The following is a 25,931-nucleotide window of genomic DNA, read 5'->3' on the forward strand; positions in this document are numbered from 1 at the left end:
TCCGAAACGCGCGTCGGGGTGTGCACACTTTAATGACCGGACAGACTTAAAGGTATATTACTTCTTTTTTTGATCACTCACTTAATTTACCCCAGTATTATTAGTGGTTTACTTACCCTTATTATACACAGTTTTATACGGCCCTTTCTCCTTCACTTTCCTCATTTTTTTTGGTGCATTAGTTTTGGCTATGTAGCACACTGCACTTTATTCCTATGTGGATGCAATTGATTATTGTTGTACATTTTTTGAAAAATATTTGCATATTTGCGCAAACTTTTGTCACTTTAGTTGTCTTCCCCTTTTTTCACATATTGGAGTTTTAAGGGAGATAATATACCATCTACAATAATAATAATAATCTTTATTTATATAGCGCCAACATATTCCGCAGCGCTTTACAGTTTAACAGTTTCAAACACAAAAGTCATAAGTAACAACATTAACAATACAATAATTAAAGCAAAATAAGATGACCCTGCTCGTGAGAGCTTACAATCTACAATGAGGTGGGGGAGATACAAAGTACAGGTGTGTATTTACAATGATGTATTTACAATGATTGTCCAGCCATCTTCAGGGAGTGGGGGATAGATGGAGATAGTGAATGGGCTACATACACACACAAACATAACATAACTTTGATTAGTGAACGTGATAGGCCGCTCTGAACAAATGTGTTTTGAGCGAGCGCCTAAAACTATGCAAATTATGGATGGTCCTAATATCTTGAGGTAGAGCATTCCAGAGGATTGGCGCAGCATGGGAGAAGTCTTGGAGTCGGGAGTGGGAGGTACGGATTAGTGCAGAGGTTAGTCGAAAGTCATTTGCAGAGCGCAGCGGTCGGTTAGGCCGATAGACAGAAATGAGGGAGGAGATTTAAGGGGGTGCTGCACTGTGGAGAGCTTTGGGGGTGAGAACAAGTACTTTGAATTGTATCCTGTAATGAATGGGCAGCCAGTGTAACGACTGGCGAAGAGCGGACGCGTCCGAGTAACGATTAGCCAGATAGACGACCCTGGCTGCTGCATTAAGGATGGACTGGAGAGGCGAAAGTCGAGTGAGGGGGAGGCCAATTAATAGAGCGTTACAGTAGTCCAGGCGGGAGTGGATCAGGGCGACAGTGAGGGTTTTAGCTGTCTCCATGGTGAGAAAAGGGCGGATTCTAGAGATGTTCTTTAGGTGTAAGCGGCACGAGCGGGCAAGAGATTGTATATGGGAGGTGAAGGAGAGATCGGAGTCAAACATAACACCCAGACAGCGCGCCTGCTGCCGGGGTGTTATTATGGTGCCACCCACAGAGAGGGAAATGTCAGATTTAGGGAGGTTAGTAGATGGTGGGAGCAGAAGAAGTTCAGTTTTGGAGAGGTTGAGTTTCAGATAGAGAGCGGACATGATGTTGGAGACTGCGGACAGACAGTCAGTGGCGTTCTGTAGTACAGCGGGGGTAAGGTCAGGGGATGACGTATATAGTTGTGTGTCGTCGGCATAAAGATGGTATTGAAAGCCAAATCTGCTGATGGTCTGTCCAATTGGGGCCGTGTAGAGAGAGAACAGAAGGGGGCCAAGGACTGAGCCCTGAGGTACCCCAACAGTGAGAGGAAGAGGAGATGAAGTGGAGCCAGAGAACAGAACACTGAAGGAACGGTCAGAAAGGTAGGAGGAGAACCAGGAGAGAGCAGTGTCCTTAATGCCTAGTGACTGGAGCCTAGAGAGTAGGAGAGGGTGGTCAACAGTGTCAAAAGCTGCAGAAAGGTCGAGAAGAATGAGCAGAGAGTGGTCACCATTACGTTTTGCTGTCAGAAGGTCATTGGTCACTTTGATGAGTGCAGTTTCTGTAGAATGTAGGGGGCGGAAACCGGACTGTGAAGGGTCTAGGAGGGAGTGAGTGGAGAGGTAACGGGTAAGGCGGGAGTATATCAGGCGCTCCAAGAGTTTAGAGATGAAGGGGAGATTGGAGACCGGTCTGTAGTTGTTTGTGCAGGATGGGTCGAGGGTGGGTTTCTTTAGTAATGGAGTAATGATAGAGTGTTTGAAGGAGGAGGGGAAAATGCCAGAGGAGAGGGAGAGATTAAAGATTGTAGTTAGGTGACTTGTGACAACTGGAGAGAGAGACTGGAGGAGATGTGAGGGAATGGGGTCGGTAGTGCATGTAGTCGGACGAGAAGAGGAGAGGAGCTTGGAGACTTCTTCTTCTGTGATGGGATCGAATGTGGAGAGTGAGCCAGGGGCAATGAGGGGAGGGATGGGAGTCACTGAACTTAGTTGTTGGGAGCGGATTTCCTGACGGATATTGTCTATTTTCTCTATAAAGTGGGAGGCCAGGTCATCAGCACAAATATCTGTGATAGGGGCTTGTGCTTTTGGCCTGAGGAGGGAGTGAAAGGTGTCAAAAAGTTTCTTGGGGTTGTTGGATAGTGAGGAGATCAGAGTGGTAAAGTAGGTCTGTTTAGCGAAGTGAAGGGCAAAGTTATAGGTCCTTAACATAAATTTGAAGTGTATGAAGTCATCTGGTGTGCGTGTTTTCCTCCATAAGCGTTCAGTACACCTAGAGCATCGCTGGAGAAATCGGGTTTGCGATGTAAGCCAGGGCTGTTTTATTCTGTGTTTGGAGGTTCTGAGGGTGAGGGGAGCTACTTGGTCAAGGGTGCTTCTAAGAGTGTCATTGAAGTGATGTACAGCCAGATCAGGACAGGAAAAGGAAGAGATTGGGGACAATGATGAGCGTAGGGAGTCTGAAAGTGTAAGAGGGTTAATGGCTTGCAGATTTCTGACTGAATGGTGTGTAGGAGGGTGCTGGGGTGAGCGAGGATGTGTGAGTGTGAAGGAGAGAATGTTGTGGTCAGAGAGGGGAAGCGGTGAGTTATCTAGGTAGGAGATTGAGCAGAGCCAGGCAAAAACCAGGTCCAGGGTGTTACCGTCTTTGTGTGTTTCAGAGGTTGAGAGCTGTGAGAGGCCGAGAGAAGTGGTTAGTGATAGAAGCTGGGATGCAGATGTGGAAGTGGGGCTGTTAATGGGGATGTTGAAGTCTCCCAGGATAAGGGTTGGTAGTTCTGAGGACATGAAGTGCGGCAGCCAGGCAGAGAAATGGTCCAGGAAGCGGGTGGGTGAGCCTGGGGGCCGGTATATGACCACTACTCTGAGGGAGAGGGGACGAAAGAGCCTGATTGTGTGGACCTCAAAAGAAGGGAATGAGAGTGATGGAACTGAGGGGATGACCTGGAAAGTGCATTGTGGGGACAGGAGTATGCCAACTCCACCACCAGGTCTGTTTTTTGGTCTCGGGGAATGGGAGAATTGTAAGCCACCATGGGAAATGGCAGCAGGAGAGACAGTGTCAGAATCCTGAATCCAGGTTTCCGTGAGGGCCAGCAGATTCAGAGAGTTTTTCAGAAAGTAATTGTGCAGGAAAGGAAGCTTGTTACATACAGACCGTGGATTCCAAAGGGCACAATTAAAAGAAGGAGGAGATGAAGGAGTGCAAATAATATTAGTAAGATTATTAAGGTTTCGATGTGAGGTAGGGTAGGGGTTGAGGTTGGTGGATGGTGGACCGGGGTTTGGGGAGATACATCTAATCTGGGCCTGATTAATTATGTGTGATCTGAAACATAGAAAATATTGGATATATTTTTTTTTTACATTTTTCCTTTATATATTTTTTTATTTAAATTCTTTTTTTAGTCTGGCATGATATATTATTGTCTGTTGTGTGCACATTTTTTATTAATTTTCATGTATCACGTCTATTAAATAAAGATATATTTTTTACCATTATCATTCCTGTCTTGAATCTCTTCTATGGTCTTCCATTGTGTTGTGGTTCTCCCCCACAATAAGTGTAGAATAGTAGTACTGATAGCAGCTTGAGCTCACTGAAGGTTCCTCTAGTCTAATGATCAGAGAGGTCGTCTAGGAAAGGATACTACATTATGTGAATTCTGGAATTAGTCCAGATAGGCCCTAGATAGTCCCTGTGATGAACCGCACCTCGCAGCCCTGACTGATGTCACTAATACGTTGGGGGGTCACGCGGTACGGTCTCCCCACTAGAAACCAGCACCAGTAGCATGTGATGTTAAACCCCAAACACCCGTGTGGATTCGTGGATTGAGCTAAAAGAGCTGCCAAAGGTTAAGTTGGATATTAAGTTGGTGCTAGAATAGGTTGAGACCCATGTGGGCTTTCGGACCATTCCCAAGATCTCAAAAATGCAATCAGTATATGGCTGAGATGTATGAAAAATCTGTAACTCCTTATGAAATTAAGACTCCCGTACGTCTAGAGGGGGAACCGTTTGAAGGAGTTAAGCAGCTTGGACGTCCATCACGGATTCATCCTGCCAGGAAGGCCTTGGTAAAAAGCTAAGCTGCTGAGACGTGTGAGTTTTTCTATTTTGGAGCTTTTGGAGCTGGACCGCCTGCTGAGCTAGGTGTCCTGTCTCGGCTTCACACTTTTGAATGAGGCATATAATCTCCTACCGGATATGATACAGTCGATTGGCATGAAATTATATCCCCCATATACTTCACAGTCCCTTATAAAATAAAAAAAATTGACGCATTACTCCTCCATGGCCAACGTAAAAATATGAACTCAAGAAGTGGAAGGGATCTGAATAATTTACCTACTTAGTAATAGTGCGGAAAGCCTAAAGAGAACAAAAGAATGATGTATTGTACATTGCAATATGTGACCGTAACGCAACAAGGTCACGTCTCGGCCATCGTAATTAATGATAGTGGCTGGGACAGTCTAAGAGGATGTATTTGCTATATGCAATTATTATAATGTCCATATAACACCTTAAACCCAAATTATTTGCATAATCGCCTTATAGGTGAATACTTCATTAGGTGTCAAAAAGCGTCATCTCTGAGTAAAGCCGCATAGCTAGATTACCCACCGGAGTATCACAATGCTGTGTTAACAATCACATTTGGGCAGAACCGCACTAGGGCTCCTGTATTAGTGGACCTCAGCATGCCAAATGTAAGTACCTGTGTATGAATCCGGCAGATGAGACATTGTGGCAATCTGCATGTGTGGATGTGTTCTCCTCTAGAAGGATTGCTTGAAAGGAAAAATCTGTCCATATGCGTGGCACCCGATGGAGCACAGAAAGTCCATTCACAAGGCTCTGCCATGTACATACTGCCTACACCACCATGGAAGGGTTGATGACCATAAGTCCTATAACAGACCTGATATCTCAGTCTCGTAAAGGTAAACAGGTGGAATCCAGAGAGACTGTGTTGGCCTTGGGACTGTAATGAAAGACAGTCAACCCAAGGAACTAGGAAGATAAGATGGCGGGTATTTCTATTCCAGACACTTATCCAAACCTGACACTCCTCTCATCGCCTTTATAAGACCATGTATTGTCGAATTCGGATGCCAACTGCCCACAAATAACATGTACGCTGGGAGCCCACTGTTTAGCTACATGTAAATTTTGCATTACCCTGATTCACAAATTTACCTCCACTTCAATGTAATAATACACTGGGTAGTTTGTTAAATGAATGATGAGATTTTTCCTTTGTATTGTACCAAATATTTCTCATTTAAGAAGGTACATGTTAGGGCTAGCGGAACGCACCGAGTAAATATAGATGCTTTTATTGTTATTGGTGCATTCGCAGCCCGGGGTCCACTGTGCAGGAGAACCTGCTGCTAGCAAACGGCGGCACTATATGGCGGTATGGACTAACTCAGTTAATTTTCCGAGTAGCCGTGAAAGCAAAGCACTGCGCCCTGTTAGACTTCACAGAGGCACAGGCTAACTGCCCAAACAGAGAGCAGTCAGTGGTCACGCATGCACACAAAACTCCTCGCTGGAGGTGCCAGCATTCTAGGGGCTTAATTCAGCCAGGTCCCTGAATACACACAAACACACAATCTCCTCGCCGGAGGTGCCAGCATTCTAGGGGCTTAATTCAGCCGGGTCCCTGAACACACTCTTACGTGACCACACTGGCGCAAATCACATAACATAGAACAATAGTAGCGCATGGCCGTGCAGCCATGCGAGCCTTAAATAGTTGCAGAACGTATAGGACCTTCATAGAAGGACCAATGAGAGGCTGTCACAGAGCGTGAGCACCTACAGGACCTTCTTGAAGGACCAATGGCCTTAGCTGCAGTATCTGATCATGTGACCCTCGATCTCCACTGAGAGATCTTACTCTGGGGGCATACTCAGAACGAGAAAAGCAGGACTTAGTCCCAGAAGCATCTGCTCGCCGCTGCCCAGCACTGACTCCAATGGCAGAAGCAGGAAAAGCAGCAGTAACTCTTTGCACAGAGTCAGACTGAGCGAGATGCTGGGACCGACGTCTCCGCTGAGCAGGCTCCACTGCGGCAGGAGAAGAATGGGAGACCGCAGCGGAGATGACCTGAGATTCCCCCTGTGCAGAGGCAGGAACTCGACCCCTAACAGTACACTCCTGCAGAGAGGCCCACCGGGGAATTCACCGGTTTCCCTGTGTGCCCGTCCGAGCCTGAGACCATGAGTCTACTCAATGGTAACAGACTGTCTAGGTTAAGTGTCCATAGCATTCCCTCTCTTCTAGACTTCTTGTCCCAGTAATTTTATCAGGGCTAAGCTGCTACGCACAAGCTGTAACTTCTCTATGCACCGTTCACATGAGTTTTGCTTTTATATATCAAGACTCTTTTCTTGGCCCCTCACTATTTATAGTCTCCTTTCTATTCAGTGCAAGGACAATGATGACCCTATGTCTATTGCATTAAAATGCTGCAATCATGGGGAACAGAAAAAGTCTATTCTCCCATCATCATGCCTGACACATATAGTCTTCAGTACCATCTGTTGCACTTATACATCTATACCATTACGTTAACATGTCCTTATAGGCCTTCTGGGCTGATGGAGAAAAGACCAACTATTGACAGAGCATCCCTCCATTGTGCTTGGTAATATAAGACCGCATGCAGCTGTTCATGTTATGGGGTTTCCACTTAGTTTCTGAGTTGTTCAGGTTCCTTCCACTTCTCCGTAACATCACTCACAGGTGATGGGTGACGATTTGGGAGGGAAGAAATGTCATGAACGGACTTGTAACACCGAAGGCTCCTATTACAGGACCGCGCTGGTGTCAGTGAGCTCTGCACCACCGGCCGTTCTGTCATAAATGCTAGTAAAGGCAGACGGCAGATGAGGGGCACATTTTACACCTGATCGAGTGGCCGGATGTTATACACCAGGTCTGGGGTGGTGGATGTAAGTCTATTATATAATGGGGAAAATACTGTAAGTATTTGGTACGCTGACGATTTTGCAAGCTTTCCCACCTAAAGATTGAAGAGGTCTGTAATATTTATCGTAAGTACACTTCACCTGTAAGAGACAGAATCTGAAACAAAATCCAGAAAATCACAATGTTTGATATTTACATAATTAATTTGCATTTTATTGCATGAAATAAAGTAATTGATAAACCAGAAAAACAGAACTTAATATTTGGTACAGAAACATTTGTTTTCAATTACAGAGGTCAGACGTTTCCTGTAGTTCTTGACCAAGTTTGCACACACTGCAGCAGGGATTTTGGCCCCCTCCTCCATACAGATCTTCTCCAGATCTTTCAAGTTTTGGGGCTGTCGTTGAGCAGCATTGAGTTTCAGCTCCCTCCAAGGATTTTCTATTGGGTTCAGGTCTGGAGTCTGGCTGTGCCACTCCAGGACATTGAACTGCGTCTTACTGAGCCACTCCTTAGTTACCCTGGCTGTGTGTTTCGGGACATTGTCATGCTGGAAGACCCAGCCACGACCCATCTTGAATGCTCTGAGGGAATGAGATTCTTGGCCAAAATCTCGCGATACATGACCCTATCCATCCATCCTCTCCTCAATATGGCACAGTCGTCTTGTCCCCTTTGCAGAAAAGCAACCCCAAAGAATGATGTTTCCCCCACCATGCTTCATGGTTGGGATGGTGTTCTTGGGGTTGCAATCATCCTTCTTCTTCCTCCAAACACAGTGAGTGGAGTTGCTACCAAAAAGTTCCATTTTGGTATAATCGGACCACATGATTTTCTCCCATGCCTCCTCTGGATCATCCAGATGGTCATTGGTAATCTTCAAATGGGCCTGGACATGTGCTGGAGTGAGCAGGAGGACCTTGCGTGCTCTGCAGGATTTAAATCCATGACGGCGCAGTGTGTTACTAAACGGTAATGATTGATCCTGTGGTCCCAGCTCTCTTCAGGTCATTGACTAGGTCCTACCGTGTAGTTCTGGGTTGATTCCTGATCTTTTTCAGAATCATCCTCACCCCACGAGGCGAGATCCTGCATGGAGCCTCAGACTTAGGAAGATTGAAAGTCATCTTGTGTTTCTTCCATTTTCTGATTACTGCGCCAACAGTTGTTGCCTTCTCACCAAACTGCTTGCCTATTGTCCTGTAGCCCATCCCTTAGACAACTCTTTGATCTTGGCCATGGTGGAGAGGTTGGAGTGTGATTGATTGTGTGGACAGGTGTCTTTTATACAGGTAACGAGATCAAACAGGTACAATTAATACAGGTAATGAGTGCAGAGTAGGAGGGCTTCTGACAGAAAAACTAACAGGTCTGTGAGAGCCAGAATTCTTGCTGATTGTTCGGTGATCAAATTCTTAGTTCATGAAATAAAATGCAATTTAATTATGTAAAAATCATACAATGTGATTTTCTGTTTTTTATTTTTAGATTCCGTCTCTCACAGTTGAAGTGTACCTACGATAAAAATTACAGACCTCTCCATTCTTTATAGGAGAGAAAACTTCCAAAATCGGCAGAGTATTAAATACTTATTTTCCCCACTGTATATATACCACTAGAAACTAGTGGAGAGTGGAAAAGATGATTCCTAGAAGCTTCATTACATCCACATTCAATAAATTGGATGGATGAGTACGTTACTTATTGACTCAATTCTCACGTTCATTTCTTTTCCAAACATTCCCTGTTTATGTTAACGCACGTAATCAATCCTCTAGGAACGATGGGACAAATCTTGAAAATGCTTTCGAGTAATTAAAAATGTAATGAGAAAGGGGAATTATGTCAAATAAATCCGGATCTTGGGATTTAAGTGTATGATAATCTGTGTCATATCATTTGTTGATAATATCACCGGAGACTTTACATCTAAAATAATTAAGCCATGATAAGTCATAGCTGGTAAATCACACAGTGGGATAGGGACGTGGCTGTGAATCCTACCAAACTAGCTCATTCTCAAAGACGGAGATAGCTGAAGAAGATACCCAACAACCGATGATGAACTTCAGCAATGGGGTGAACGAGGCTGAAAAGGTCCTCATGCCCAGGATTGGTTACACCATCTTAGCTGTGATAATGGCCATATTTTGTACTGCATCTATAATCCTCAATGTTACAGTCATTATAGTGACAATGAAATATCGGCATCTGCGGCACCCCATCAACTACTCCTTAGTCAACCTTGCAGTAGCCGACCTAGGCGTGACCATCCTGGGAGGTCTACTGACCGTAGAAACCAACGCGGTTGGCTACTTCAATCTCGGAAGAATTGGCTGTGTTATAGAAGGGTTTGCCGTGGCATTTTTTGGTGAGTAATTTCCCCTTAGAATATTATATATATGTATAACGTGTGTTACCCTATGAATCTTCCAAAACAGAAGTGTAAAGTAAAACAACATCTAGATAATAAAATTGCAACGCAAAGCTACAGGAACAAGAAATGCACTAAAAATGTCGGAAACATGTTTTTCACTTAGCGGTTTTTATCTCTTTTTGGTATGTCATGTTTTTCATAAATCTGCTTTGTTTTTTATACTTTCTGGTATATGGCTTTAGCAAAACTACATTGATACAGTCCTATAAAAAAAACTAAAGAAATGAACTGGGATACAAACTGGTGTGCATGTAGCACGTTCACACTGGCCACTGTACAGAAAAAAAGACAAAGACAGAAACATAATGATTGCATACCCTGCAGTAAATAAATAAATAGCATAGTGCATGAAAATAATATAGGGTACTTAGTTAACATGTTTTTTCATAAAAAAAAATGTGAAAGCCATCCCACCTCTTCACGGTGACCGTAATTGGGACAGTCCTAACTCTAATATTAAAAACTTTCCCGTTTGTCAAGTGACATGCATGTACAGTACAGACCAAAAGTTTGGACACACCTTCTCATCTAAAGATTTTTCTGTATTTTCATGACTATGAAAATTGTACATTCACACTGAAGGCATCAAAACTATGAATTAACACATGTGGAATTATATACTTAACAAAAAAGTGTGAAACAACTGAAATTATGTCTTATATTCTAGGTTCTTCAAAGTAGCCACCTTTTGCTTTGATGACTGCTTTGCACACTCTTGGCATTCTCTTGATGAGCTTCAAGAGGTAGTCACCAGGAATGGTTTTCACTTCACAGGTGTGCCCTGTCAGGTTTAATAAGTGGGATTTCTTGCCTTATAAATGGGGTTGGGACCATCAGTTGTGCTGAGCAGAAGTCTGGTGGATACACAGCTGATAGTCCTACTGAATAGACTGTTAGAATTTGTATTATGGCAAGAAAAAAAACAGCTAAGTAAAGAAAAATGAGTGGAAATCATTACTTTAAGAAATGAAGGTCAGTCAGTCCGAAAAATTGGGAAAACTTTGAAAGTGTCCCAAAGTGCAGTTGCAAAAACCATCAAGCACTACAAAGAAACTGGCTCAGATGAGGACCGTCCCAGGAAAGGAAGACCAAGAGTCACCTCTGCTTCTGAGGATAAGTTTATCCGAGTCACCAGCCTCAGAAATCGCAGGTTAACAGCAGCTCAGATTAGAGACCAGGTCAATACCACACGGAGTTCTAGCAGCAGACACATCTCTACAACAACTGTTAAGAGGAGACTTTGTGCAGCAGGCCTTCATGGTAAAATAGCTGCTAGGAAACCACTGCTAAGGACAGGCAACAAGCAGAAGAGACTTGTTTGGGCTAAAGAAGACAAGGAATGGACATTAGACCAGTGGAAATCTGTGCTTTGGTCTGATGAGTCCAAATTTGAGATCTTTGGTTCCAACCACCGTGTCTTTGTGCGACGCAGAAAAGGTGAACGGATGGACTCTACATGCCTGGTTCCCACCGTGAAGCATGGAGGAGGAGGTGTGATGGTGTGGGGGGCTTTACTGGTGACATTGTTGGGGTTTATTGAAAACTGAAGGCATACTGAACCAGCATGGCTACCACAGCATCTTGCAGCAGCATGCTATTCCATCCGGTTTGCGTTTAGTTGGACCATCATTTATTTTTCAACAGGACAATGACCCCAAACACACCTCCAGGCTGTGTAAGGGCTATTTGACCACGAAGAAGAGTGATGGGGTGCTACGCCAGATGACCTGGCCTCCACAGTCACCAGACCTGAACCCAATCGAGATGGTTTGGGGGTGAGCTGGACCGCAGAGTGAAGGCAAAAGGGCCAACAAGTGCTAAGCATCTCTGGCAAGACTGTTGGAAGACCATTCCTGGTGACTACCTCTTGAAGCTCATCAAGAGAATGCCAAGAGTGTGCAAAGCAGTCATCGAAGCAAAAGGTGGCTACTTTGAAGAACCTAGAATATAAGACATAATTTCAGTTGTTTCACACTTTTTTGTTAAGCATATAATTCCACATGTGTTAATTCATAGTTTTGATGCCTTCAGTGTGAATGTACAATTTTCATAGTCATGAAAATACAGAAAAATCTTTAAATGAGAAGGTGTGTCCAAACTTTTGGTCTGTACTGTAGGTAAGGGCTGAAAAGGACTGGGTCCAATTAGTGGACACACAGCCATGGGAGACCACATCAATATAATGTCCAGTTCAAGAAAGTTGATAGAGTCTGTGGAGACACAGCATTGTGTCTTAATTATCCAGACGACTATATTTTTAACAAGTCAAAAAGAATAGACTGTTATCTATATGTTGACTTTTCAATTGAAACATTTATAATCCTATGTGGATTACATGTATTTCCTCAGCGGAAACACGCTAAAATAACCTATGCATTTTTTACCTGCAAATTTTCTGCTTCTAATATAATTTTATGGGTAAAATCTGAACATAAAACCCAACGCAACGTATCCGCAAGGGAAATTGAAATGTTGCGGTTTTCTAACACGCACCATTAAAAAGTAAAAAAAAAAGCACAGCGGCTATAAGATTGCTATAAATCCCATCCACATCATTGGAAATGTAAAACGCTGCGTTTTTTGCTCAGCAAAAATACGCAGCGTTAAAAACTCACCAAAAACTCATCATAGGAGCTGAATAAAAATAACTCACACGACTGAATAAAAAAAAAAAAATCGTCAAGAGTTTCATTCATATAAGTGGGACGATTTTTTTTCGCACTTGTCATCCGTTTTTTACAGCAGTTATTAATCATGTACAGGACTATTTTGTTTCCAATGTTACAGAATTGCAATGTATCTGTAAAAACCAGGAGCTATATTGTGGCATTTTTTTCCTTGCACCCATAGACTTGAATGGATGAGACTCATCCGACTTACGGTACAAACCGCGATTTATTTCAAAGATTCGGTCAGTGAAAAATATCATCTGCATCGCCCCATTGAATAACATTGATCCATTTTTTTTCATGGCGATCATTCGGACCGAAAATACGGTCACATGAACGAGCCCTAAAGGGAAGTATCTGCAATTGATTTCCTAACATCTGTTCTTCTAAAATCACCAAATCACCCCTGTCCATAAGAGAAACACCACAGCGATGAAGACTTTGGACGGAAATAAAAAGTGTCTCCACCTTGCAGAATGAGATAACTGAGAATCTGTCAGTGAGCTTGTTCCGACTGGGAGTTTGTAACTCTTTTATCTGTCTTTTATACGAGATCCTCTCAGCCAATTTATGACCAGAAAGTTGAGCTCAGCATTGATGTGCTCATAAATCTAAAAAAAAAAAAGTTCAGTTAAAGTTCACTGATGGATACTCAGTTGCCTCATTCCGCAGCCATCACAGCAAAGCAAACAAGCCTTTAAAAGCCAAACTATGCAACATTTTAAATGATGCCCAATTGGAAAATTGATTTTTAGCCCAAAAACAAAGGCATTAAAGTAAAAAAACTATGACCAACAGCGTCTTTACCATTAAAAAATATCACTCAATCTGCCTTTCCATTGTTTTCTGACTGCCATATAACATTAAAATAAGTATAAAATGGGTTGATTATGTTGATAGATCAGACATGGCCTTTGCCATAAAATGGTCTCGAGAGCAAGGGTAGGCAATTGATTTTCATGAGGGGCCACATGAGAGACTGTGACTGCTGTGGAGGGCCAAACCAATAAGCTGAAATTAATTCCTATTAATATCAATATTAACATATTACGGTAATTATAATCATTTTTTATATTAATTGTATCATTTAATATTAAGTAGAAGTAAATATGCTGACATCCACTATATACCATGAATCCACACACATCCCCCTCTATACACAGTATGAGCCCCCCACACGTCAGTAAGTTTTTTGCTATTTAATCTGAGCGTAAGCATGATGTAGAGGCAGAGAGCGTTATTCCAGGAATGTGTCACTTGCTCAGCAACTTGCTGTAGTTTCAATACAATCAGTGTTTCATCAGCTGGAGATTATCATTAGAGGACTAGGTGTCGCCAACTAATCTGTGTAACCCCACCCCCAACACTGATTGGCAGCTTGGTGACAGTGTACACAGGAAGCGGCCAATCAGGGGTGTGGGCGGGGTTACACAGAGCTGAGCAGTCTACCTCTACAGCAGAGAAAACAGGGATTCTATCAAACCTACAGCAAGAAGCCCAGTAAGTGACATATCGCTGAAATCAGGCTCTCGGCCCCTACATAATGCTGCTCTCAGATTACATGCTGATGGATTCCCTATAGTAGAATATACTATCCAATCTAATGACAGCCCTGGGTATTGATTTTAATTGAGAATCCTGAGAACTGATGGGTGCTTACTATATAAATGACCATCTAGGGTGGAACGCAGGCTTCATTTGTGATTCTAAGAGTAACTTTTCTTCTTGTGGAGAGTGACATTCCTGGCTTGCCAGTGTAAGGAGACTTATAAGCCATGTATGGCTTACAAGCCTCCTTATACTACCATGCTAGACATGTCCTTAAGGAAAAATGTTACCCCTTATATCCCAGTTAGAAGCCCCTGATACAGGCAAATCAGATCTCACGCTTTGCACTTAGGAGGAGTAACACCCCGAAACACGTGTCTGCCAATTGAGATTCTGGTTTGGCTTTTATCCTAAGTGATGTGGCAAGGCTCATTCATATCCAGATGGCTTCTTCACAGCAGAGAAAGGGTGATGGAGCCGCCATTCCTCCCCTCCGTTACGGCTTGTCCCCCTCCCATAGAAAGTAATGTAAGACATTGGCATATAATGTCACTTTCTACCAATCTCGTCCCTTGGGCTAATCACGTTGGGGTATATTTCATCTTATTTGAAGGCATCTTACAAATATTTAGAATTTTATATTCCGTGACTTTGAATATTCTCCATTTCTCTCATTTAATAACCCTATTAATTCACATTAGAACATCGTTCCGAGGCTTCCTTTATGGTAAACACAGATAGTGTTATTAAATCCGGCGCAATGTTCGCCATCAGTCCAGAGATAATATGAAGTAACCTTTCCAGACATTTGTTCTTTAATACTGCCGGCAAGGAAAGTTAATTTGATTTTTTTGCAGCTTAGCGTGACACATATCTTTCATTTTACAAGCCATAAATTCATTTTATAAAGCCATTTACCTTTTCTTCTGGAAAGCCTACCGGAATTTTGAGCAGTCCGACTCGTGGGTTTAGACGCAGGAGCTAGGACTGATCTTCCAGGCTACACGCTATAAATATGCTCCGGAGACTGTTAGACATAAACTGAAGGTATAAAACTGGAATGGTTACAAGAAGACCAGCTACTTCAGCTTCTTGGCCGTCTCCATAAATCACACATTCTACTGAACTTCCTGAACTTGCTGATGTGCAGAGCGATAAATCCAGGCACCCGCTGGATTAAATACCATCTAGATAGACATTAAAGAACAGCCATCTACAACATACATCCGTTGCAACTTAATAGATGGATAGCTCTTATAAAAATAAGCACTTTTGCAATTTACTGCCTATTAAAATTTGCAGCCGTTCTTGAGATATTAACACTTTTGTTTGTAGCTTGTTGCCAAGGAGACCGACCACCGCTGCTGTCATCCGGCTTGTAAGCGCCGCCATTGAAGCTGACTAGAATAAGGATCTTCAGCAATCCCAGTTAGTTTCAAAACAATGCTTACAAGCTCAACAGAAAAGAGTTTGTAAGCACTGCACGCATTCTACTGTCTAGCAGCAGTGGTCGGTTTCCAAGGCAACGAGCTATAAATAAAAGTGTTAATATCTCAAGAATGGCTGAAAATTTTGATAAGTAGTAAATTGCAAAATGGCTTGTCTTTCTAAGCACTATCCGATAACACCCGTATATGAATCCTTTAGATCAGGGATCTTAAACTGTTTGCAATGTTCAATGAAAAGTTTCAAAAGTTTTGCAATATCGCTAAAAACAAAACTTTTCCTTAGGCCTCTTTCACACGTCCAGATAATTCCGGTACCGGAGAAATCGGTACCGGAGTTATCCGTGTCCGTGTGCTCACGTGGCACATCAGTGTGGCACACGTGCGGCAGCCGTGTGCCGCCTGTGTGCCGACTGAGGACCACACGGACTGTGCAGGAGACAGTGCTACAGTTAAGCGCTGTCCCCTGCGTGTGGTGCTGAAGCCGGCATTCATTCCTTCTCCCCAGCACCATTCGCTGGAGAGAAGGAATGAAAAATCAAGTTGTTTTTTTTTTGTGTGTTAAAAATAAAGTTTGTGGGTCCCCTCCCGCCTCCCATCCCCTGTGCGCACACCCGCTTGCCGAGAAATACTCAACCAGCTCCTGCGATGTATGCTCAGCGCCGGCAGCAGGTCCTGTGTGAGCGGTCACGTGGTACCGCTCATTACAGTGATGAATATGCGCATATTCATGCAGTCTGATTTTTTTCATGGCCCTATAGACTTGATATTTTCAATGGACTATTTGGTCTGAGGAAAAAATTGGAGCACATAAAATATCATAGGTTCCTGGGCAGGGAAGGAAGGAAAAAGAGTATACAGACAGGACATATTCTGATTTCTGTGAGGCAAAACATATTTTAAAAAAAGGTAGGGAAATGTTTTACCTCACAGAAAGCAGATGTATATGGCTCCGTGTTCTGAGTATGATCTGATGTTTTATCGGATCACATTCAGACAGAAAATATAGTTGTATCCACAAGCCCTTATCGGCATGTATCACCCGTGACCAGTCCATTCTTCTCGGACCGTGAATTCAGCTCTGGCCACTTTTACATGTGAAGAATGTACCGGCTGTCATTCCTTATCATTACCTGTTGTTGTTTTTTTTTTTTGCAGGAATCACTGCCCTTTGCACAATTGCTGTCATAGCTGTGGATCGTGTCTTTGTAGTATGTAAACCTATGGGGACCCTGACCTTCACCCCGAGACAGGCCGTGGCGGGCATAGCTGTGGCCTGGACTTGGTCCTTCGTATGGAATACTCCACCTCTCTTTGGCTGGGGCAGCTATCAGCTGGAAGGAGTCGAAACGTCCTGCGCCCCTGACTGGTACAGCACCGACCCGGTCAATATGTCCTACATCGTCAGCTTTTTCTGCTTTTGCTTTGCAATCCCGTTCCTTATAATCATGGCCTCTTACGGATACCTCATGTGGACTCTGCGGCAGGTAATCACTCCCATCATTTCACCAAGTTCCTCTGCATTCCATCTCATCTTTTACCTCCTGAAAACAGCAGCGTTTATGGTCATTTTTGGCCAATTTTCAACCTTACCATGACATTGAATTTCGAGCCGAATAGTTAGTCTGAGTGCGCCGTGCAAGCACCTTGCTAGTCTCCACCAACTCTGTGTCAGACCCGGCGCTACTCATCAACACATTGCTAAGTATCCAAAAAATCGCGATCAATGAGGTTTTTTTTCAGAACCCTGAATGCTCGCCCGCTTTTCCTTAAAAAAAAATTTCAGAAATGTTCCATATTCTGTCATACAATTTTCTAAAACACTCTTGGGCCTGACCCATCAATTGCAAAATTTTACTTAAGTCACTTTCCTTCTTCTTTTTTCTTTTGGTATTGGTTTCTGTTTTTTTTTTGTGTGCCAAATTTTTCAAAATCACGAATCTTGCGCAAAGTCAAAAATGGTCTTTATTTTTGCCTTTAAGCGGGTTTTGTACATTTTTAAAGCAAGAAGTCAAGTATTCTGAAAAAAAAACAATGCAAGACAGGAGCAAAAAATTCCGACTATTTAAAAAAATTAAATTTATGCCTATGCAGAGTGCACACAGAAAGCTGCCAATCAGTGGTGTGGGCGGAGCTATACAGGGCTCAGCATTCCGAGCTCTGCCAGATCTGCTCAGAGAAACCAGGGACTTATCAAAATGACAGCAAGCAGACCAGCGAGTGAAACATCGCTGGAATCAGGGTCTCAGTCCCTACATCATGCTGCTTTCAGATTACATAAAACCCGGTGACAGATTCCATTTAAGTAAAAAAAAAAGGTCCTTAATTCTAGACAATCCCTAATGCAAAATCTATACAAAGGTCCTCACTTACAATTTATATCACTGGTCGTAGAGGGTCTGTAGGGGAACATTGGGCACCAGGCTATAACCTCAGCTCCCCCTTTAGTTACACCACTTCACTAGTTCAGCTTTGTTATTAGGAAACTATTTTTGCAGTTATCTGTCTATGGAGGAGTTAAAAGAGTTGGATAATTTTAGCTAAAGAAGGAAAATAAAATTAACATAATGGGTGAACTGTGACAGAGAAAAAAAACCTGACAGAATATGGGTAAAAAGTTGAAAAGAAATGAAAGCCTGGCGGCCTCGACCAATCAGACGTGGGATTTCTACGTCCTTTATGACATCATCGTCGCTGTGCCCGTTGCTGATTGGTCGAGGCCTGGCGGCCTCGACCAATCAGACGCGGTATGTCTACGTCCTTTATGACATCATCGTCGCTGTGCCCGTCGCTGATTGGTCGAGGCCTGGCGGCCTCGACCAATCAGAGACGCGGGATTTCTACGTCGATGCTGTGCCGGTCTCTGATTGGTCGAGGCCTGGCCTGACGGCCTCGACCAATCAGAGAGCCGGGATTTCCAGGACAGACAGACAGACAGACAGACGGAAAAACCCTTAGACAATTATATATATAGATATCTGTGTGTCATCTCCTCCTGTATATAGTATACTAGATTGTGGCCCGATTCTAACGCATCGGGTATTCTAGAATATGCATGTCCCCGTAGTATATGGACAATGATGATTCCTGAATTCGCGGCAGATTGTGCCCGTCGCTGATTGGTCGAGGCAACCTTTATGACATCACCGTCGCCATGGCAACCATTATGACATCTACGTCGATACTGTGCCCGTCGCTGAATCAGAAACGTGGGATTTCTACGTCCTTTATGACATCATCGTCGCTGTGCCCGTTGCTGATTGGTCGAGGCCTGGCGGCCTCGACCAATCAGACGCGGTATGTCTACGTCCTTTATGACATCATCGTCGCTGTGCCCGTCGCTGATTGGTCGAGGCCTGGCGGCCTCGACCAATCAGAGACGCGGGATTTCTACGTCGATGCTGTGCCGGTCTCTGATTGGTCGAGGCCTGGCCTGACGGCCTCGACCAATCAGAGAGCCGGGATTTCCAGGACAGACAGACAGACAGACAGACAGACGGAAAAACCCTTAGACAATTATATATATAGATATGTTAACATGCACATATATACATACATACAGTATATGGTTGCCATCACTCAAAATTATTCAATCTCCAACCCTATTGCAAATTATACACATTTTTTACTTTTTGCCAAAATAAAAAAAAACAAATATAACAAGAGATTTCTACATTTTCCACACAAAATGCCACTTTAGCGGACTACTGCAGTCTCCTACTAATTCATCCTTTTATGACAAGTGACTTTAATACTTAGTAGATCACCTCTGGCTGTTGTAACCTGCTGCAAACATGATGCACAGCCAAGCAACAGCTTCTAGCAGCATTTCTTGGGAATCTTAACCAATTCCTTATAGGCAAAGGCCTCCAGTTCACTAATATTCTTGGATTTTCCACTACCGCCACCTTCTTCAAATTCCACCTAAAATTTTCAATGGTGTCGAAGCCAAGCAACTGTGACTGCAATTCCAGAATCTTTCGAGACTTCTTCTGGAAACAAGAATTGGTTGACTATGAGGTATGCTTGGGTTCACTATACTGGGGGAAACTCCAATGGTGCCCAAGCTTCAGTTCAAAGATGGCATGATGTTTTCTCCTAGGGTTTCATGAGACTTGATTGAATTCCTCTTGCTATCCACCCACTGCATTTCGCCAGTGATAGCAGAACATCACTGAATCCCCACCATACTTCACTGTAGTAATCACCGAGCCTCTGCAATGCTTCCCTGTAGTCATCACCAGACCAGGCCACTGCACTGCTTCCCTGTAGTCATCACCAGACCAGGCCACTGCACTGCTTCCCTGAAGTCATCACCCAGCCACTGCATTGCTTCATTGAGAAATTACCATATTTTTCTGTAGGCATCATTGAGACAACACCATGCTTCACAGTAAGCATCACCAAACCACCACCATATTACACTAAAGGAAGGACGTAGATCTGGGTATTTATTATGATGGAATATAGGCTGAACTGGATGGACAAATGTCTTTTTTCGGCCTTACTAACTATGTTACTATGTTACTATGTATCACCAAGCCACCACCATGCCTGACTGTAGGCATCATGAAACTACCACTATGCTTCTCTGTAGGCATCATTGAGCCAACACCGAACCACCAACATCCTTCGCTGTAAACATCACCAAGCAACTGCCATGCTTCACTGTAACGCACATGATGCAATTAGTGAAACCATCAACTTTTAGCATCAGGTGTGTTTGAGACAAATGTGTGCTCTTATGAGGAATTCTTTTCAGGGGGTTGAATAAAGCCACATTCACACATTGTTGTGTTATGGTTTGTGATTCACACACTGGCCACAGGTCTCTCTACTCAAACACAACAGCCTCATAGGTATATTTGAGGCTGTCAAGTTTGGGTCAGGTGATCCTTGGCCTGTCCGTCCATCGCAGTGCATACTCTGAAATAATTCTGAGACTGCAGGAATCAATAAAACGGATATTTTACGAGAGACCACTTCTTATATTAGTTGTGTCGAGCTATCTAAAATAAAAACCCAAGAAAAAAAAACACAAAATGACCATATATCCTACAGCACATACATAAGTAAATAGTAATGGTGCATGTACATAATATAGGATACTTCATTGGCTGTAAGCCATAATCATCAACATTAACAGAAATAAACACTTGAACTAGATCACTCTCTATATAATATAGGAGTTTCACTTTTTGTATTGAAGAACTGAAATAAATTAACTTTTTGATGATCTTCTAATTTTGTGAGAAGCACTTGTAATATAGTAGGCGATAACAGGCCCCGATTTCTCCCTTCTCCCACTGCACCCTCACCCAGTAACCCTGATTCCATGAGTGCTGCCATATTTCATCCGGCTCCATCTCGCTGCAGCTGTGAAACACATTAAAGTTTCGTAAAGTTGTGTTTTATGTCTATAATTACTACTACGGGTGCAATACAAACAACATTACGATGAAGGAGCGAATGATGCTCATTATTTTCAGCAACACGTTACCTTAATAAATGACTTTAAATTGCCAATGCACCATTTTAATTACCATCCCTATGTTTTTATATTGCAATGATTTTGAATCTCGTAGCCGAACATTTATCCAGTTTTTTCCCCTATAAAAGATACATTAATCCACGTCTCCTTCAGAAATGTAAATGAACGGTGGCTGATTTAATACAAGGCGGCGTTATGGAAGCACTTAGCTGGCGCCAGGGGTACGCCATCAGGGTTACACTTGTTAAAATGGCTTCTATTTAAATGTTCCCCGAGGTAAAACATAACTCTGAACCTAAAATTCTTCTAATCTAATCTAATCATCCAGTTTTACTGGAGGAAAGTCTATGTGAACTAATGACAACTGCGAGGAAGTAATTACTCTAAGACCATTAATTGCTGCTGCAACTAAAATATGTAAATGTTATATGGTGTGGAAAGTAATACATCTAATACACAGTTTAATTTCCTTTAGCTATTTTTTAAGCATATTACCGATAATGTTGTATATTTTAAATATTGAGGCTTCTGTCATCATATTTTAATGTTTTTTTTTTTAACTTTTTCTGCCAAAGTATGATTTTTGGAGGGTTCCTCAATGACATTTGGAACAGACTCCAGTCTGGATTTTATTCTACTGTAGCCCCCTCAACCAAAGTGATTTCAGAATCTCTTTAGCTTTTCTAGTATTATAATAAAAATGCTAAAGTTGTCTATACATATTAAATTATGATTTGACATTCAAGAACCACTATTAGATCAGAAAAACACAGTACATATAGTAAACCCCCCTTAAACACCTCTTTAAGGAGAACCTATCACTAGGAAAAAAGTGGCTAATTTTTGCTTTTATTTTATTCCAGCTGATCGCCTGAGTATTCTGGTTTTAATTTTTTTTTAATCCGCTATAAGGTTCCAAAGATATGGGACTTTTTATTCAGTACTAATGTTTATGATCTTTACAAAAGGGGCGTGGCTGGCGGGATTCTCCGGGGGCGTGTCTTTAGGCTACACTGGTGAGCACCAATCCCTTGGTAAAGTCCATAAAAATTTGCACTAAATAGAAAGGCCCATATCTCTGGAACCGTATGGCGGATTTAAAAAAAATAAAAAATGGAATACTCAGGGGATCCGCGGGAATAAAATAAGAGCAAAAACTGGCCACATTTGACTTTATGAAATATCCACTTTAAGAAGATCAGACCAGATGTGTTACCTAATTTATTTTTCGCATTTGAATTTTTTCCTCTCCATCTTCAAACTGCAATAACTTTTATGTTTTTTCAACAACATAGCCATATGAGGGCTTTTTTTTGCTAAACGAGTTGTAGTTTTGAATGACAACATTCTGCTTAACCATATAATGTACTGAAAAACTGGAAAAAAAAAACAAGTGTTGTGAAATGTTGAAAAAATACTATTCCATGTGATCTCATAGCAGCTTAATGAAAACCTGGTATACTGGGTGCTGCAGTCGTGATACAATCCTTGCTTTCTCTGCTGCAGATCTAGCAGTGCTCAGAATGCTGAGCCCTGTATAACTTCGTCCATATCACTGATTGGCTGCTTTCTGTGTACACTGTATATTGACAGAGAGCAGCTATTCTGTCGTGGGGGTGTAGTTGGACTGGGAGGCACAAGGCAGCTTGTCCTGTAATGATAATCTCCTTCTGATAAAACACTGATTGTGTTGAAACAGCTAAACACGGCCCAGTGAGTGAAACATCACTGGAATTAGGGTCTCTGCCCCTATATTATGATGCTCTTAGCTTACATAGTAAAAACCTGCTGACAGATCCCTTATAATAAGTACAACTATAAAAGATGCCATCAGCGCCCCTGCAACTAATTCCTCCAGGATCATCGCTGCAGTATATATGGGATTTACAATGTATTTTGTTACCAGTAAAAAAAAATATATATTCTGTGTTTCCCTTTAGGTGGCCAAACTGGGAGTAGCAGAAGGAGGAACTACCAGCAAAGCCGAGGTCCAAGTTTCCCGCATGGTCCTAGTGATGATCATGGCATTTCTCATCTGCTGGCTCCCATATGCCGCTTTTGCTATGATGGTTGTGGCAAACCCTGGCATGTATATTGACCCAGTAATAGCCACCGTGCCCATGTACCTGACCAAAACCAGCACCGTATATAACCCAATTATATACATATTTATGAATAAGCAGGTAAGGACCCTCGTCAGGATCAGTAGGTCCATTTATTGCCAACTTTTCGATCTGGGCAGCATCTGACAGATCTCAATTAACCAGGATCTTATCGGAGAATTCTGTGTTGTACCTCTATTGCTCCTCCTGGAAACATAGAAAAAATGTGTTCATTGGGTGTTACAATTCATCATATAAGAGAGCCGGGTCCCTACACTATCTAACACTGTGCAATCAGCACTAAGTGAAGCCGTAGGGCCTTATTTTTTACAAGTTATGCAAATGTTAATTAAAAACTTTAAAGAAATCGTCTGTGACATTAACATTGATGGCCTATTCTTTGGATAGGTCATCGATGCCTGATCAGCTGTTCATGGTGCACCGGCGGCCTAAACGTCTTAGTTACGGAGCCCGGCACAGCTCCATTAATGGAGTAGTGACCACAGCTGGGTATTCCACATCCGCTCCCTATTGATTCGAATCGGTGGCGGATGTGCGGTATCCGACCGCGGCCACTATTCCTGCGACAGAGCTGTGCAGCTCCGCAACCGAGCAGTTCCGGCCGCCGGATCACCGGGAACAGCTGATCAGCGGGAGTACCGGGTGTCATACCCCCACCGATCAGACATTGATGATCCATCCTAAGGACTGGCCATCAATGTTACGGTCACGGACAACCCCTTTAAGGGAAACTAATATGGATGGCTGTAGTTCTCACTATCCAGATTAACTATTTCACGTCCACTTGTCTCTGCAGTTCCAGGAATGTGTGATCCCTTTTCTGTGCTGTGGTAGGAACCCATGGGCCATGGAGCCATCTGTGTCTGCAGATCAGACGACATCCAATAACGCAAGCAGCGCCAATCCAAGAAAAGGCCAAGTGTCTCCGGCTTGATATGGGGGTTGGTGGCAGAAATCAATGTGCAATACCCAACGTGGCACCAACCTATTACGTTTTCTGTATACCCAGCTGAAAAGTCCCACGTAGGGCAGAGGAGCGGAGTACCAGTAGTAATGATGCCAAACAGATTCCAGGAATTATTTGTGAATATTTCCATCATTTTTTTTAATGAAGATTAGTCCGAATATTAATGGTGAATCCTAAATGTCCATAATGGAACGTGCATTGGTGACGTGACAGCTGCCGAGATCACCATACAAACCCAAAGCCTGTTATGTCTCTACATGTATGGAAATGATAAATGATGGAAAATAAATCAGAATGCGAACGTCATATTTTGTTTCTCTATGTGATTATTGAGATGTTTGCATGGGACATTAACGGAATAACGAGCTCTGCACCACTTTCTGAAACTTTTCACTCCTCTTCCAACTTTTGTGTCAACCAGGAAGGGAATGGCCAATGTAGGGCGGTGAAATACTTATATAGCGGGATGCATGGTGGAGCCTAAGTACGCGAACACTGCCACCTAGTGACCAGAGATTATAAGGACGGGAGCGAAAAAGAAAGCAAACAGGAACTAGAAAGTGTCTGTGTGTGTTGCTGGATAGGAAGGAGAAGCAGGAGGCACAAGGTCATGTGACAAACTGTGTCGCGGATAGAAACTATACAAAGCCCAGACGAGCTGTACCAGCCGAATTGGTTTTCTGCTAAATCTTAGTGATGTGAGAGAAGCAGGGCAGGATTCTTTGAGCAGACCAAGAAGCCTGAGTTATCAAGCGGAGAACTACTCAGGTGATGCAGTAGGACGGGGTCATCCAGTGAGCGGTTAAAGGAATATGGGCAATTCATATGAACAATCCAGTGAACGGATAAAAGGCTACGGATAATCCAGTGAACGGTTAAAGGGATGCAGACAATACAGTGAGCAATTAAAGGGATGCAGATAATACAGTGAGCGGTTAAAGGGATGCAGACAATCCACTGAGCTGTTACAGGGATATGGACAGTGGCTGAAAATTCGTAAAACCTGGTGAGCTGAAAACTGGAGACCTAGGCGACAATATAGAAAGGACCCAGGCTGTGCCCAAGGAGATGGAGGCAGCCGGAATGGCATGTTGGTGAAGCGACTCGTCAGTATACTACGGCAATGCATTTGCGGCCTAACAGAGAAATAAAGTGTGTCCTCCCACATAATTTTCATATTAATAACAGGCATCCAGATGAAGCAGACATAGATTACGGCGTGGGATAAATGGATTATGGTCGGACAGGGGAGCAATATGATGCTTTTTTATTTTTAATTTTACACTAATAAATAGGTAAAAGAGGGAGGGTGGGCGTGTTTACTACACATAAAGGAGTCTGTGTCTTTCTTTCAATTAAAGGACTTTATTCTTGCTGTGTCTTTTTTAACAATTTAACTATGAGGTTAGTAATGGGGGGCATCTTATAGACGTCTCTCCATTACTAACCCCTCTGCTTGGTGACAGCTGACAATACAAAACTGACATCAACCCCAATACTATTACCCCACTTGCCACTGCCACAGGGCAAGTGGGAAGAGCTGAGGCTAAGCTCCAAATTTGGATTATCGTATGGATGCGCCATTTCTGGGGCGGCTGATGTTGGTGGCCAGGGGGGGCAATATCCCTGGCCCCTTCCTAGGCTATTAATATGACCCCGCAGCTGTCTGTTTAGCCTTTGCTGGTTAGAATTTATAGGGGGACCCTATGTCATTTTTTTTTCTGGGATTCCCCCATAAACTTACCAGTAAAGGCTAAGCAAACACCAGTGAGCTGTTATTAACAGCCTGGGACTCTTTTGGGATATTGTGCCTTTTCCCAGATTATTAACATTAGCCCCAAGTGGTCGGCTTTCCCTCTGCTGGTTATCAAAATTACCAGGGAGGCCACACCATTTTTTTAAATTGAATTCCTAATTTTTACAAACAATGTACACAGCGGGTGCTGAATACAACTCCCATCATTGTCGCACTGATCTCAGGGAGACCAGGAGACAATGATGAGAGCTGCCTTCAGCATCCAGCAC

At 42.9% G+C, this 25,931-nt stretch overlaps 1 protein-coding gene across 1 annotated transcript; it reads left to right on the plus strand.

Moving 5' to 3' along the window:
* The first annotated feature begins 9,279 nt into the window (after positions 1-9,279).
* LOC138647110 (parapinopsin-like) lies at positions 9,280-24,102 on the plus strand. Its single transcript, XM_069735922.1, has 4 exons — positions 9,280-9,597; positions 16,484-16,812; positions 22,757-22,999; positions 23,736-24,102. The coding sequence occupies exons 1-4, from the start codon at positions 9,285-9,287 to the stop codon at positions 23,871-23,873; spliced, it is 1,023 nt and encodes a 340-aa protein (XP_069592023.1). The 5' UTR covers positions 9,280-9,284; the 3' UTR covers positions 23,874-24,102.
* Positions 24,103-25,931: the final 1,829 nt, after the last annotated feature.

This window comes from Ranitomeya imitator, chromosome 8, assembly GCF_032444005.1.
Source record: "Ranitomeya imitator isolate aRanImi1 chromosome 8, aRanImi1.pri, whole genome shotgun sequence".
Classification (NCBI taxonomy): domain Eukaryota; kingdom Metazoa; phylum Chordata; class Amphibia; order Anura; family Dendrobatidae; genus Ranitomeya; species Ranitomeya imitator.